Source organism: Poecilia mexicana, unplaced genomic scaffold (assembly GCF_051168715.1).
Source record: "Poecilia mexicana isolate PSO_F unplaced genomic scaffold, ASM5116871v1 scaffold_16, whole genome shotgun sequence".
Classification (NCBI taxonomy): domain Eukaryota; kingdom Metazoa; phylum Chordata; class Actinopteri; order Cyprinodontiformes; family Poeciliidae; genus Poecilia; species Poecilia mexicana.
In genome coordinates, this window is record NW_028263385.1 from 27695593 (window position 1) to 27711706 (window position 16114).

Below are 16114 nucleotides of genomic sequence, written 5' to 3' on the forward strand. Positions count from 1 at the left end.
GGCTTAGCAATCATGAAACTAAGGGGATTTTATGTATAAAAATATTATAATAATAATAATCAAACTGCGACAAATTAAAAGTGATTTTAGGGTGACGGTTGGTTGGTTGTATGTGGGTAGAGGTGGACTTTACTGAAGTTGGACCACAAAACCCAATCCTGTTTGTGACTCCATGCGATCTTGGGCAGGCTCTGATTTAAATAGAATATAAAATAAATTATAAAAAATATTTTGTAATTGAATAATCTTTGTTTATATCTAGCGTGTGATTAAACTAAAAGTATTAAATGTTCTTTTTAAGATAATTTATTTACAAACACATTTTTTTTGCAAATAGCCCCCTCCCCCGACAATGCCTAGAATAAAAAAAAACCATAAACCTTTTTTTCTTTTTCTTCTTTTTTTTTTTGTCATTGTACAGTTTTAGAATCAAACATGAATTCTGCTTTTACGTGATTTTGATGATTTTAAAAATAAGTAATTAAATAAATGAATGACAGCCAGAGAAATCTCCCTCCGCCCTAACATTGATCGTCTAGCTCTTGGGGTTTGTTGCATTTCTCCACTCTGTGTCCCCGGAGCCGGACGCTAAGCGTGTTTGGCACATGGCGCCCAGATCCAATCTCTCCCAATCAGCAGCAGGAGAAGAAGGTGTGGATGTGGATGGAATGAGGACAGAAAACGGCTGTGAGCCGTCACTTCTCACGGCCCGGGATTTGACTGACTGATTCTTCAGCCCACCGGGAAGTGTCAGGACGTCCCCCCGCGACCCTCAGGTGTCTCTGGTCGCGTCTGTCTGCTCCCTCGCAATTTCCTCACCCTTTATCAGTCCACAGCCTCATGCAGCGCTTTGCTGAAGTACTCACACACCTTCAGTACTTCTTGAAGCTGACCTCTTTATGTTACATTACAACCACAAAACTCAGTACAGTTTATTGAGATCTTATGTGTCGGCCAAACACAAAGTAGTGCAGAACTGTAAAGGTCAAGGAAAATGACGGTTTTCAACAATTTTACAAATAAAAATCTACAGAAAAATGTGCAATCATATCAAGCTTCCTTTACTCTGATAACTATAAATGATATCCAGTGCATTCAGTAGCCTTTAGACATAAACCACTGAATTTAAAAAATAAAAAAATTGTAACTTTTTTTCCTCAGAATTCTGACTTTTAAACTTCGGAGAGAAAAAAATTAAAATTCTGAGATAGACAGAATTCTTTTTTTTTCAGTGGCCCTAGTTCTCTTTTGCATTTATAAGTCGTTTAAATTAATCAGATTTTTACAACTGGTTAAGGAATATTGGTGTACATCATTTAGCATCCCATAGACAAATAGGAACACAGTACATGGGTTGTGTTTGAGGAAAAAAACTAACCAAAACTTTAGACATCTCACAGTTTCATCCGTCATCTGTGCATCACCCTGAAGTCACTCTTCCACAGTAAAACACAGTTGAGGTAGAATCATGTTGTGAGGATGTTTTGTTATTTGTAAGGATGAGAGAATAGATTTGGCAAGTTGACGGTTGTAACATGACCAGTTGTGAATTTTGTTTAATGAACATAGCTTTGCAAAAGCACTGTATCTCTTTATGTTTAAAAAATTATCACCACTAGGTCAATTCACTAAACAGTCTTCTCAGTCCCGAACCAAAATTCTTTCTTGAAGAAATCAAATAAAAGAAAGACACGGTTATTGAATGCTGGTAACTTTATTTATGGCAGGTGGGAAACAAGGAGGGGGGAGTATAAGGCACATAAAAGTTGAGAAGTCATGGCTTTTTTTGTGTGTTTTGTGTGTGTGTGTATATATATATATATATATATATATATATATATATATATATATATATATATATATATATATAATATATATATATATATATATATATATATATCTTCAGTGTGTAGCAAGGGGTCATTCATGGTTCTCTTGTCCAGGCCATATGGCAAAGGTCAGCACCCAAACATGGGACCTTTTTTTTTTGGTCAGTGCAAAGCTCAAAAGGTAAGGAGGTTTAAGGGTGAGAGGAGGTCACTGGGGAGTTTGTGATCCTCACTCGACATCGGAGTCATCAGCAGCGCCAGTGATGGTGTATTTCTGTTCCTGGTGGTCCATCTCCAGCACATCATCCTCCTTTTTAACTGTTCTGTAGCGGAGGAGAAAAGACGAGACAGCATAATGAGGAATACTCTGATAACTGGTGGAGCTGTAGTTAAACTCATATGAACCATGAGGATCAGTGTTACCAAATTAGTTTGGTTACAGTGTCCGAGTTTGAGTCATGCGTTTTAAAGAGGGTTTATTCAAAAAGTTGAGAGCAACGGTACTTTTACCTAATAAGCACTGTTCTTCTCTCTGTCAGCTCCACAGCCTGCTCCACATAGGACTTGGTGTTGCTGTCAAAGCCATCCGATCCAGATCCAATCTTGACACCACATATGTCATCCTTCCCTCCACCAATCCTACCAACTCCACCACCACCTGACAGAGCAACACCCACATCGTCCCCACCCCTCGCTGCAGGTCCAGCAGCACCTGAGATTCCTCTTTGGGTTTCAGAAAGTGCCACTCCACGGGCTGTACCTCCATCACCACCCATTCCACCATCAGCCCTAGTGCCCTTGCCCTCAGTTGCACCACCTCTTCCAAGTCCCAATCCAGCTCCACTCACGCCACCTGAGATGTCACCATCCAATTGTGTGCCAACCCCACCGCTGCCACCCATTCCTCTGGAAGTAAGTGCCACACCACTAACACCAGTGTCCAGCCCAACACCCTTAATCTCAGCTTCAGCTGCATGTATACCACCTACTGAGCTCAAGATGTCTCCATCTGCACCTGTTTCAACTCCACTGCTGTCACCTACCCCCCCAGAGCCAAATCCTACCCCACCAACACCAGTATCCAAACCAGAACTTCTGCCTTCCTTCTCACCGCCGTATCCTCTTTTGAATCCAACTCCAGCGGCACCCACACCACCTGCTAACCCTGAGATGTCACCATCTGCATGTGCTCCGATTCCACTTCTGTCCCCCATTCCTCTTTGGATAGATCCCTCACCACCAACGTCAGTACCTAAATCTGGAGTGCCAAAACCTGAACCCTCTGGACCAGCGCCTAAAACACCAGCACCAGAGCCAACTGTACCCACTTTACCAGAACCAGGACCAAAGCTACCAGAGCCAAAACCACTAGCACCAGAAGCACTCATTCTTCCATCAGTGCCAAGGCTCCCATCACCAGCTCTGACACCTACACCTCCCTGTTCATGACCACCATGCATGCCGGCAATACCTGCTCTGCCAGCGGGACCTTTCATATCGCCGGTACTCCTGCCATCCGCAACTTTTCCATCGCCAGGGCGTGATCCCGTGACTCCAGCAACCATATCCACACTCAACCCCAAACCACCCGTTATGCCTCCAACTCCTCCTCTACTGCCTCCTATTGGTCCACCACCCAAACCGCCAACACCTTCAATGCTTCCTCCGCTAATGCTCACTCGAGTACCAATGGTGCTCATGCTACAACTGGTAACAGAGAGAGAAGTCATCATGCCAGAGAGCCGCTGGTCTTCCCCCTCAATTAATTTTCTGCAAAGAGAAAACAAAATGATTTCTTTGTCTCACAGTTTACTTCAATACACAGAGTTCATTGGAAAACCTTGCTGCTTGGGATGTACCTGTATGTGGTAATCTCAATCTCCAAAGCCATCTTGATGTTTAAAAGTTCTTGGTACTCACGCAGGTGCAGGGCAATTTTTGTCTTGGTGGATTTTAGCTCAAGCTGCAGGGCCTCAATCCGAGCCTGTGGAAACAGATGTGCTGAGGTGGTTATGTGATCGCTGCGGTGCAATCAGGTGTCCACCCAGGGACCACATGAGCCAACGTTTACCTGCAGCTCTTCCAGTTCCTTCTTGTGCTTTTCCAGTGTCTCTCGAATCCGTGCTTCAAGGGCTTCGTTTTTGGTCCTCAGGGAGTCCAAGCCACGTTCTTTGTTTTGGATCTAGCAGTGTTTTGCAATGAATGATGCAAAGTGCAGACAGAAGGCAGAATTTATTTTCTATTTGCGTATATCAAATTAAGATACTCACATCCTTCTTGGCCCCGGCTATTTCTTCCCTGACACTTCGAACTTTGTCTACGTGTCTTGATGTCTTTTTTGTTAAATCTTCAAACTTGTTCTTGTACCATGAATCCATTTCCTAAGGTAGGAAATTAAACTAATTTTAGGTATCAGTCTAAAACACAGTGCAGATTTGTCTTTTTGCACTTAGCAGCAACTCACTTGAAGGTTTTTGGCTGCGATATCGTCATACTGGGTTTGGATTTGCTTCAAAGCCCCAGCCAGGTCGGGCAGAGAGAAGGCGCTCTCGGCTGAGACCTGGGCGGCGTAGATCTGCTTCATGAGCTCTTCAATTTCCTATGCAAAAAGGAGACATTTAGGAATCATTTGGGCAGGAATCATTTCTCCCGCAGACACTTCATCTACCTGCTGATGGATCCGTTTCAAGAATTCAATTTCAACCTCCAGCTGCTCCAGCTTTTTCTCCAAAGCAATGCGGGAGGAAGTGGCTTTGTCTACATCCTAGAGAAAGCCATTGATTGTAACGTGTTTATGATTGCAGGCTTGTTGTTACAAGCAGAGATTCTGGATAGCGATAAAATAGCACTTACTGGACGGAAGGCTTCGATCTCTAACTCAGCCTTCTTTCTCAGCTCCAAGGCCTCCTCATATCGGATTTTGATTGCCTCTAGTTGACCAGCTGCAGCCTCTTTAGCAGCAAAAGAGATGTCCTGAAAATAACCAGAAGTAACTCCCTTGTGCATTAAAGGGGCAGTATTATTCTTCCAAACACATAGTGCCATATTATAGCAGAATCAAATAATTATGTTACCATCAGTTGTATACAATTACTTTATATAGCAAATATGACATTGTAATTTAACGCCTGCAAATTGGGCTTCTGTCTCTTTAAGAAGCTCCTGCTCTTTCCAATGCTCTGCCTTGAGCAGGACATTGCAAAATCTTCTTCTTCCTTTAGTGTTTTTTGGCGGTTTGCAAAAAACCTGAGGAGTCCACTACCACCACCAACTGGAATGGAGTGTGCACTGAAACAGCACTCTTTGTCAATGGCGGCACTTGATTATACCACCAGTGTTGCACAGTTGAATAGTTGCCAGTATTAAAGGATTTCTCAAACATGCATGAGTCCAGGCAGCACTCCAAGTATATGTTTTTGATGAGGGAATAATGTAAAGCTCCAAAAAAGTCAATCTGACATAATACTGCCCATTAAATTTGAAGGTGAACCTAAGGAGGTGTGCGGAATGTAGCTCATGCAACTCCATTTGCGCCTCCATCCCTTCTGCGTCTGGGTGACTGTGTGCGAGCGAATGCATGAGCAAGTCATCATCTGTGCATAAAGCATAACCGATGACAGCTGTACTCTGTGACACCCAAACGCACCGAGGCACCTCTACATTTGCCTGCCAGAAATCGACATGTTTTACCAGGTAAAGAACCCTGAAAACACCAAGTTGACGTCTTGTAGTGTCGTTCGAGCAGAGCTTCTAAGTCAGCGAGGTGTAAAGCTTCATGCCTTGCTGAACATTTGAAATGTAGAGGGAAAAAAAGAAAAAAGAAAAAAGGGGATGCAGTGTAAAATATTTTTTGCCTTACCCGTTGGACTCTCATCTGATCAGCAATCTTTTTCAGCTCCTTCAGCTGCTCCTCGTAGAGCAAGCGCAGACCCGTAGGCTTCTCAAACCTGTTCTGGTAGGCCTCAATCTCTGCTTCCACCAATTTGTTCTTCTGTTCAAGCATTCGAACCTGCCGGAACAAAAGCAAAGCTTTACTGAGATCAGCAATCAGTCTTCAAAATAGTCATTTTATTCTAGCCTGGTGTAACTAATTTAACACCCTGCCAAATAAAAATCTGAAAGTATGGCTAACGTTTTGAGCCATTTTTCTTTGTGTACAGTTGGTGTCTTTTGAAGTGGGTCTCTTCCAGCTTTGCTCATCTGGAGACTGGCATTTTTCCATGTTCTTTTTTGTAAAATAGAACATCTATAAAAACCATTTTTGAAGTACTGCCACTCTATTTGATTGGATTTAAATTTGGATTTTGACTCAACGCTGAGCACTTTACCTGACCTTGATGAAATCATATTTGGATTATATACATACAATTGTGCATGCTGGCCAAAATGAGATGTTGTTATGGCGTTCGTCTACCCACAATGGATTTGTGGAGCACACCAATCAAAATTAGCCTTTTGACTTTATGGGGTGTGTTTAAATTTTTATTTTTTAATATTCATTAATGGAAACTGTCCCTCTTTAGCAAAGAAAACAGTGAATCCTGCTTTAAATTTCTTCACAACTCTCTCCCTACCCTGTCTGTTGTGTTACTTGGTCGTCATGTCACCGTTTCTTCTCCTAAGGTTCTACAAAAAATAAAAAAATAAACAAATCTGAGACCTTCACAGAATAGTTGGCTTTATTCTGAGATTACATAACACAAAGATGCTCTATTTTCCATTCGCTGACTTCTGAAAGGCTTGGCTTTCAATTAGGGGTATCAGAGTAAAAGTGGATGAATTCAAAAGCACTCTAAACCTTTCAGTACTTTGTTTGTGAAAAAAAAATTGTGAAAACTTTCTTTAATTTTCCCTCCATCTGCCAGGTATGTGCTACTTTGTGTGGATTTATGAAACATCCCAGTTTGATAAATTTAACTTTTTGGGATGTAACATAGAAAATGATTTCAGTGATGGAAACATTCTACCTTGTCGATGTAAACAGCCAGTCTGTCATTCAGGACGATCATCTCCTGTCTTTCGTTTGTGCGGGTGCTGAGGAACTCCTGGTTCTCTGCTGCAGCAGTGTCCAGATCCATGGGAGCTTCTCCACTTGGCCCAACACACACCATGGCTCCTGCGCTTACGCTGACAACACACATCGGTAAAGCACCAGACAGTTTATATTAAACAAGAGCAGATGGGGATAAAATATCCCACACGGACTTGATTAGAGAGAGAAAAAAAAACACTGCAAAAAATCTTACCAAGTATTTTTAGTCTAGTTTCTAGAGCAAATGTCCTACTACATTTGAAATAAGACAAAACTAACTTATAAGTAACTGTTTTGTATGATATTGAAGCTTGTTTTAAGTAAATAATCACTTAATATTGATAAAAACTAATTCCATTAGGAGATTATTTCACTTATAACAAGGGATTTCCCCCATTTTGTGAGTGAAATAATATGCCAAACTACTCCATCAACATTAAGGAGTTACTTATTTAAAACAAGCTCCTATTTGCTAAAAAGTTATTTGTGAGTTAAGTTTTGTCTTATTCCAAGTATGCAAAAAATAAAAAAATAAAAAAAAATAAAAAATAATAAAAACTAGACTAAAACACCTGTTAAAATTGTGTGTTTTTACAGTGTAATTCAGCCACATTGCGTTTTTGTTGCTCTTTACCCAACTCCAGCAATGCGTGACCTCCGTGCCGCAGACACGTTCCTTCGTCCCACCGAGTCCACGCGCATGCTGCTGGACCCGGCTCTGGCAGAGTAGCCTGCGGAGGCATGGCGGACCTCCCTCCGGGTCGGGGACGGGCTGGACACCCTGACCTGGTAGGTCGAGCTGCTGCTGGTGTCCTCAAAGTGACGGCGGTAAGATGACATTCTCTCCGGGCTGCGACTCATTGTGTAAACTAAACTCAGCCGGGGTTTAACTGTGTAGAAATCCTTCGTTCTCCGTCCTGTCGGCCAGGAGTCGGGTTTTATACCGCCTTCATTGTCAGCGATGCTTCTGGGACCAGCAGAACCGCCCCGGCACATGAGATAACACCTTTGGAATCTCGAACCTCAGCACCAGGACGGGCAGCTCAGATATCTGTCAGCAGCCTGTGAGGAGCGGAGCTGGACTGGGAAAGCGGTTCGTAATGTCAAATGTTTCCTCAGAATGCTCATTGTGAGCATAAGGCTGGTTTTTAATAGAAACGTTGGTAATCTGTGGGTTGCAGTGCCGCGCACTATCAGCAGGATGACACATAGGGATCCAGTGAGAGAGGATGAAATTACACAGTACACTAGGTCTGGACGATATAGCTGCAAAGTATCACGATATACGTTTCATACCGGTCATATCAGTAATTTTTGATTAGTTTTTTTTTTCTCTCGGTTTGGTTAAATATCTGAAATACACGTGTGGCGTCACTTTTTGTGTCTTGTCCACAGTTTTCGATCCTGCTGTTTTCTTAATTTCAACAATTATGGGATGGTGAAACCTTAAACTGCTGCTGAAGGTTGTTGCTAGGTAACCAAAGAGCGAGTGAGTTAAGTTGATGCCACCAACCTCGGTTAGGTTGGTGGGAGTTTGAGAGGGAGTTGAGAGTTTGAGCAATTAAAGAAGGGGTGTCCAAATTGCGGCTCAGGGGCCATTTGTGGCCCATACACTGATTTTATGCGGTCCTCAGCTGCAATTAAAAAATTATACAGGTTTGTCCCGTAGATGCAGATGGAGACTTTTTATTCATAATCGGTGTAAAAATTGTTGCCAACATAATTTCTTACACAGGAAAATGAAAAACCCAACTTTGCTGCATCCAAATCAGCTTTTATTCTTGCTTAAACTCTGCTAAATATAGCAAACATTTTTGAAAGAATGTGACCCAAATCCTCTTCTTACTACTGAAAATAAATTTATTCAACAGAACCCAAAATAAACTGAAAACTAGACTTCTTTTTTTTTAATACAGCAAAGATACAAAATCTGCTATGGCGTACTATGGTGAAAAAAATTGAGAGTAATCAAAAAAAAAAACACTTGGAGATTTACTAGAATTTTTTTTTTAGATTAATATCAGAAATTTTCTACACAAAATGTGAAAAATTTTGAATTTCAAATGTTGAAAAAATGTTTTTATTTTTTTTCTAGAAGGTTTACAAGTTTTCTAGAAAATTTCTGAATTTTTGGGGAAAATTTCTCCTTTTTTTCTATCTACAAACGCTCTAATACACCTTGGTAAAACATTCCCTTTTTCCTGGTTTTGGGTCTACAATTTTTTTCCCATGTGACAAAAAGTTTGGATACCCTTGAAATAAAGACTTTCCTCTGCCTACATCCCCCAGAATGCTGTGCGGTTCTGGATCAGAGTTCAGTGAAATTATTGAACATTCTATCAGACGTGTTATCGATTTATATTGATTACGTGTCTGTCACGACACATATTGTTATTGATTTATTGTCCAGCCCTACAGTAGGTGCAGCTCTGATGAGCTCTGATTAGACCTGGTTGAATGCCGAGCAGAAGCTGGAGCAGTGTTTCTCAACCCTGGTCCTCACCGACCCCCTGCTCTGTATGTTTTAGATGTGCCTCTATTCCAGAACAGCTGATTCAATGGTTGCATGACCATCAAGTAATGCAGAAGCCTGTTAATCACGCAGAGGTACAATTTAGGTGTGTGGCAGAAGGGGAATACCTAAAACATGCAGAACAGGGGGGCGGTGAGGACCAGGGTTGAGAAACACTGAGCAAGAGGACGACCTGAGGTGTTGTAAAAGAGCCAGGTCAAGATTTGACGTGAATTACAACTTATTAGTCTGTTCTGTTTGAAACATATTAAAACTTGGCTGTGCAGAAAAAAAGAGATTAGAATTAACAGCTACAAACCACGTTTTGTAAGCAGTAAGCGGGCGGCCGTTCCTTCCCCATGACCTCATGTCTTACAGCAGCATGGAACACTGGAGGAGGAGACCGAATCTTTCAGCCATGTGTACTATCATCCTACTACTCGCCAGCTTGCAGTCATACAATGTTGCACATCACTATGATATTTTCCAATGTAGTTATTAAATATTTTAAGCTTCTAATTTAGTGAAGAACCTTACGTATGCGCTTTGGGTCGACTACAGACATGGAGTAGCTTCATGCGTCCTGGTGATATTGTGTAAAGCTGCTTGTGCACTTACCACACTTTTTCCTTCCTCTTAACTTTCCATGATTATGTTTGGACGCAGCACTTTGTGTACAGCTAGCTTCTTTAGCAATAATCCTTTATGAATGAAATCAGTGACCGGATATCAGCATTCTTCCATGTGATTATGTAAGCTGTCAAATCCCGTTTTTGCATTAAAATTTCTGGCTTTAGTCAGAATCATCGAAATTAACAGAAACTAATACGCAGAACACAACACTACGTGCGCAATCAATACAAGTTTCAGTAAGAGAATTAAAAAACTGAAAATGCTCCTTGTGTTCGAAACATTGAAGTCACAATAAATTGACAATTTTATGACACTACAGGTTAAGATTCTTTGTTGCCAATCACACGGAAAGATAACATTAAGAATAGTTAGCTAGTTTATAAGAAAAACAGGACAAAATCAAATCAAGATAAGCCAATAAATGAAGAAAGATTATGGTAGAAAGGCTACATCTTATTTAGACTTTACAGACGTGTTTTAGGCAAACCCAAAGTTGTCTTTCTTTAACTTCCTTTTGCAACAGTTGTTCCCAAAATTACACAAACCCCCAGCAGATTGAGGTTTAAAGCTCAATTAATTTGGACATAATGTAAAAAGAAGCCTTTACATTATTAACTCAAACTGAAGTCCAAATAAAATAACTTCATCTACAAAGCAAAATAAAGAGCAAATCTCATATAAAATACCAAATGATTTCTTTTTTCCGTATGCGCTTGTGAATGAAAGCAGTTTAATAATCACATTCCGCACCTGTGGCGTTTAACGTGGTCAGGAATAGTATCGGTGCAACAGAGCCAGATTATTTGCTCATATATCTGGGAAGTCACGCCGAGTTCATTTTCATTTCACTGCCAATGACTCAGAGTCAACAAGCTGCCTCTAAGATTAGGAATAAACAGAAACAATGACCAGAATAAACTAGACTGAGATTACCATTTGAGCTCTTCTTTGGGATTTTAAACTCTAGAGTGAACAACAGAATGACACCCCGTGTGTTTTATTTCAAAGACAAACTAGTCAGCCGAAGACAAACCTGGTGGTTGATGGGGGAACCTGTTTACGGTTCCTGGTGGGTCAGTGGTAAATTCATCCCCACGCGCACAGCGGCTATTAGATATGAACCTTCAACACAGTAGATCATCACGGCAACAGCGGCTGTCACCCCACAGCCTCTCCACGTCTATTTATATCTAACTCTGGACACTAAATGTCCTCTCAGGTCAGCTCCACTGGACACGTCCAACAATGTCCCACAAATGACCGGGGGAAAAAAGAAAAGACTAATCATTTTTTTTCATTGTTAAAATATGGATTTTATTAAATTGTTTGCTTTGGTAGAAGATACAGAGATTGTTTACTTTTTACATATTTAACAGCCAAAATTTCATACGTTTGTAGTGCTTTTTTTCTATGGTTTTTTGTAACACTGAACATTGGAAGATAAATATTCATCTGGAATAAGTAAGATAGCATATTAGGGCCGCGTTAAAAACACTTGCGAGAAAAAAAAATCTTAATATAGAAATTTTCTCGTAAATTTTCGACTTTTGGAGCACAGAAATTTCTGAGTTTTTTTTTTTTTTTTTCAAAAATTATCTGAGATTGATCCAAAAACTTCTTCACTTTTTTTTTTGCAAATTTTAAACTTTTGGAGGTCAGAAATGTACCAATTTTTTCTAGAAAATATCTAAGATTAATCTAAACATTTCTGAGTTTTTTCTCACAAATGTGCCCTATCGCGTCATCGTAAATAACCATCTCTTCTAGAAATAAAACAAAGAGCTAAAACCGGGTTTCAGAATGCTCCTTAGAGCCATTTCCCAGTTTTATTTTTGGCACTTGAACCGACTTTTAAACTCTAACTCTAACAAATCGGAAACATGGAGAGTTCCAATATTAATGCTAATTCTGTCAAGATGAGTTGGTGAATTTTGGTGCCTTTATGTCGTAAAGTTGACTCCATCCTGCCTGTTCAGTCTGTTCAACTGGGTCAGTTCAACCTGAGTATGAGTACGAAGGTTTCAAAAATTAGTGTGCATTTAGTAAGTAAGTGAATAAAAGAAACAAAAAAAAAATCAACAAAAAACTGATGGGTAAAATATTAAAATCAAGGTACAATGTGGCAAATCAAGCATAAAGTATAGCAATTAAAAATAAATACATGTGAAAATCACTGCAAATTACAGAGCATTGTTAGAGGTTTCTTTTAGCCTGTAAGAAAATTCTAGAAAAAAAAAGAATTTTCACAATCAGTTTCAGTTTCCAGAATTATCTAGACTTGAAAGATGATTGAATAAATTCCAAAACAAAAAAAGATAATTTCATGCAGTTATTCACCAACAAGAACATGTGAAAACAAATCAAGTAATTTCTTTCAACAATGTAAAGAGCTACATGGATAAATCTTCTTAGTGAAATTGTCAAGTGCAAAAAAAAAAAAAAAAAAAAAAAACATTGCAAGTGACTTCAAGTAGAAATAGATTGGATCCAAAACGTTCAGCAGCAGACATGTTTATTGAGCCCTCTGGTTTTTACTCTTTGGATTCACAGTCGGGTAAAATTTAAGCTCTCACACACACATGCAAACACACACACATTTTCAAGTAAAGTTGAAATATGAATTACATTCTTAAGTATGTGACTCTCCAATACGAGGTGAAACCTCCATAACTAGAGGGAGAATAAAATATCACATAGTTTATTAATGTCTTTTTTTCTTTTTTACAAATACAAATCTGAAAAGTGTGGCATGCATTTCTATTCAGCCCGATGAATACTGATACCTTAAAATGAAATTCCAGCGCAATTCACTCCTAAAGCCCTTTTATGATATTATTGTATAGCAGTAAATAGAATGCCACCTGCCTGGTCAACCGCAAGAACTCGGACTGAAGTTTGGAGGAACTGGGTTTCAATCCCTACAGCGGCGCTCCAGAGAACCGATACTGAGGTGGCAGAAAGCAGAGGAACTAGGTCACCAGTTTGTCTCGGCTGTGATCACACTCATCGTACACACTCAACTTCCTGTTTCCAAAATTTGTGGATCACTTCAGCTGTTCCTGTTCCGCCCAGTCTTGCCATCCACCGGGATAATGCTGAACACTGCAATGAAAGAAAAAAAAAAAAAAACCTTGAAGGAAATCACTCAAGTCTTTCTCAATGTTCACTGCTGATTAAAATAGGTTTCAGTTCAGTAACGAAAAAAATGAATTCTCAAGTAGTCTCTTTTTTGAAAGGCAATTTTATTACTTCGCGGTCCATTTCATTTAGAGTTTTATTTATTTAGTTCGAATATTTAAAATGTCTTCCAGTTAAATGTTTTATTATCATTTATCGCGATAATTTCAACAATTTATTGTCCAGCAAAATGTGTTATCGTGACAAGCCTAACTGCACATGCTTTGATGGCATGTCCTCTACCATTTCTCATAGTGGGAAGAGCAGAAGAAAAATGGTGGCTTTGTTACACATTTATAATTCTGATATAACAATTAGATGAAAACCCTGTGACACTTTGAGCAAGTTAAATTTTTATTTCTTTATTTCCAGTGTGAAGTTATTCTACAATAAAAATAAACTTAAGGTTTTTTCCTGTTACTAAGTGTTGTGGCTCCATTTGTTTGCTCTACTTTTTGGCTTGACGTGTAACAGATGTGTCGCATCTTTCCAAAGAACACCACATAATAAAGCTTTGTGCAACAACAGGGTGAAACCACAATAAAACACAGTCTCACATGACACTGCAAGGCAGCCTTTGGTCAGATAGGGAAAAAGATTAACGTCAGGGAGATCTGGAGTATCACTGGACACCACATTTTCAGATTTTTACTTCTAAACCAAATTTAAAATCACGTTTTCTTTAAAAATACAACTTTATTTTTTCTTCAAGTTTGTAGTTGTAACACAGGTTTAAAAAAAGTTGGATGAGTATGAATTTTTTTTTGCATTGCACTTTTAAATTTGGAGGTTTCAAAACAATCACTTACTCTGTAAAACCCAGCGAAGCAGCTGTGTTGAGGGCAGTCTTGCTTCTGACCCCGGCCAGACACATGAACACGATGTTATCCTTCTGCCTGGGCATTTCACCGTCATACTTTTCTTTGAATTCCTCCGGAGCAAGCTGGAGGGCAGTGTTCACCTGTCCCACTGGGCAGTGAAGGCAGCGCAAAGAGGTCAAGAGAAAGAGAAAGCGCCCTTAGATAAAAATAACACATTTATGAAGCTAGCTGCTTTTAAAGAACATTCACTTAAAGTATTTTCAGATTTTAAACCATTAATACCATATAATGACGATTAAATTAGCTTTTTCAACTCACGTGGGACGTTGACAGATCCGGGGATGAAGCCGTACTCTCGGAGCTCCCAGGGTTCCCGGACATCCACAAGTACAGTTTTGCCGACAGCCAGGAGCTGCTTCAGCTGCGCATAACTCACATCTGTGTTCCGTCCTTCAGAGCTGAATCTGCGGAGATGGAACTCTGTTTCTGAAAGCCAAACAAACACGGGGGGATATAAAGATTATGCATGGGCCTCGTTGCAAAACAAGGAGTCGTTTAGTGTTAAACTCACTTTTGCAGCCCCGGTAAGTGTCGACAAAGCAGGACACAGCTAGCCGTCCCACAGGGGAAGAAGACCCACGAGGAACGGGGAGTCTCGAGAGAACACCGGTCAACCTCCAGCATCTTCTAAGCGCCATAATAACCAGTGTGTGAACAGAAAACCACGTTACCGCACAAAACTAACACCAGAATGATTCTTCTGCGCTTGCGCAGTAGTGCAGATCATTTAAAGGACAAACTTCTGTAAATAATATCACCTGTGAATATTTAGTAATTCATTTATTTATTTATAAGCACATATTTAGGACAAAACCCCATTGAAAGTTTTAGAAAGAACATTTAACGCTGATTAATTCTGAAAGAAACGTTTTCCACTTTACGCGAATCCTTCATTTGATCAAGCTGCGCTCCCGTAGTTGCGTCACATGTTGACTTCTGCGGCTAAAGTTGGAGCTACCGATAGCTTAGCAACATCTTCTGGTGAAAGGGAAACCGACAGAGAGAAAAACACCGAGTCTGTGGCTTGTTCGCTCGTCGCTAGCGTAAACATTTGGGAGGTCGTAAAGTGAAAGTATTGTTCTGTGTGAAAGTTACGTGTTAGTTGCTGTATTTGTTGCGACATGCTAATCCAGCTAGCTGGTTAGCTAGCCAGGAAGAGTTGAGACATAACTGTTGGCTTCAGCCAACATAGACAGCAAAGGAGCGAGCTGAGAGAGGTAAGTTTAAACTGCTTTCTTCGCGTCTGGTCATGAAAGGAGGGGTTGTGCTTGAGGTGTAGGTTGTTCATGTTAACGATGGGAAGTTTTTAATGCATAAATCTGGACTGTCCACACTGTGTAGGCCTCTTATCTGTGTTCTTGCCCATTGTAGAGTAGGTATTCACTGTGAATTCACTCTCTTTGTTCACCCATCCTTTTTTTTTTTACTCTAACGTATTCATTACTTGTTCAGATAGGATAGAATCATTAGATTTTACATAAATATATAAAAACTCTAAATATCACGAGCAAATATTGGATAAATCATTTAAGGAAAGATCTCTTGGATTCCTGTGGCAACATGAGAATATGGTTGAAGTACTTGCTTTTAGCAACACCAGAAAAAGCAGTGAAGGTTTTTGTTGTATTAATTCATTCATCTGAATTATCCATTACTTGTTTATCTGTCTGTCATCCATCTATCCCTCTCTACAATACATTTGCCCAACATCCATAAGTACATCTGTTTGTCTATCCATTCATTCATTTCCTGAGACTGTTTTTTGTTTCATATCCCACATTTTAAAAAATGACAAGAAACATTTTTATGCTTTTAAATGTAATGTATTACAGAAATCTAAATGTGGAGAAATTTAAAATTTCATCATGGAAACTTGTTTAACTTCCCACAACTTCGTGATTAACATGGATATCTTCATCCGAAGTTTGGCGTTTATTCAACTTTATGTTGAATAAACAATGTGTTTTTATTAATTTTGGCTCAGTATCAGATAATAACTTTTGCTTTCACGCTCCAGTTTTTTCTTTGGCCTGGTTTTGGAGGCAGAGGA

General features: G+C 39.8%; 3 protein-coding genes across 10 annotated transcripts in view; 1 reads left to right on the plus strand and 2 right to left on the minus strand.

The window, feature by feature from the left end:
• Positions 1–2038: 2038 nt before the first annotated feature.
• Positions 2039–8660, minus strand: zgc:172323 (uncharacterized). 3 transcript variants are annotated; one of them, XM_088014170.1, is made up of 12 exons: positions 7496–8660; positions 6797–6956; positions 5689–5838; positions 4683–4802; positions 4498–4593; positions 4294–4428; positions 4100–4210; positions 3901–4011; positions 3689–3813; positions 3481–3599; positions 2340–3432; positions 2039–2152 (listed from the first exon to the last, which is right to left on the minus strand). In XM_088014170.1, exons 1-12 carry the CDS (start codon positions 7855–7857, stop codon positions 2059–2061), a joined length of 2676 nt encoding a protein of 891 aa, XP_087870296.1. In that variant the 5' UTR covers positions 7858–8660; the 3' UTR covers positions 2039–2058. The 3 variants fall into 3 exon arrangements, with proteins under 3 accessions (XP_087870296.1, XP_087870295.1, XP_014822937.1); XM_088014169.1 differs by having other exon boundaries at positions 2340–2475; positions 2518–3599; XM_014967451.2 differs by having other exon boundaries at positions 2340–3599.
• Positions 8661–11293: 2633 nt separating this feature from the next.
• On the minus strand, positions 11294–14781 carry tstd3 (thiosulfate sulfurtransferase like domain containing 3). 4 transcript variants are annotated; one of them, XR_015765744.1, is made up of 6 exons: positions 14576–14781; positions 14323–14490; positions 13993–14152; positions 13028–13108; positions 12872–12951; positions 11294–12006 (listed from the first exon to the last, which is right to left on the minus strand). XR_015765744.1 is itself a non-coding variant. In XM_088014324.1 (5 exons), the coding sequence occupies exons 1-4, from the start codon at positions 14700–14702 to the stop codon at positions 13051–13053; spliced, it is 513 nt and encodes a 170-aa protein (XP_087870450.1). In that variant the 5' UTR covers positions 14703–14781; the 3' UTR covers positions 11294–12951; positions 13028–13050. The 4 variants fall into 4 exon arrangements, 2 of the variants coding, with proteins under 2 accessions (XP_087870450.1, XP_014836554.1); XR_015765743.1 differs by having other exon boundaries at positions 12872–13108; positions 14576–14779; XM_088014324.1 differs by having other exon boundaries at positions 11294–12951.
• Positions 14782–14914: 133 nt separating this feature from the next.
• Positions 14915–16114, plus strand: part of usp45 (ubiquitin specific peptidase 45) — a 38920-nt gene continuing 37720 nt past the window's right edge. For 2 of the 3 annotated variants that reach the window (XM_088014321.1, XM_088014322.1), the window contains exon 1: positions 14954–15281. The gene's annotated coding sequence lies outside the window, so the exon portion shown is untranslated. Of the gene's footprint in view, positions 15282–16114 lie in introns of all 3 variants that reach the window. The other variant, XR_015765742.1, reaches the window with a different exon arrangement.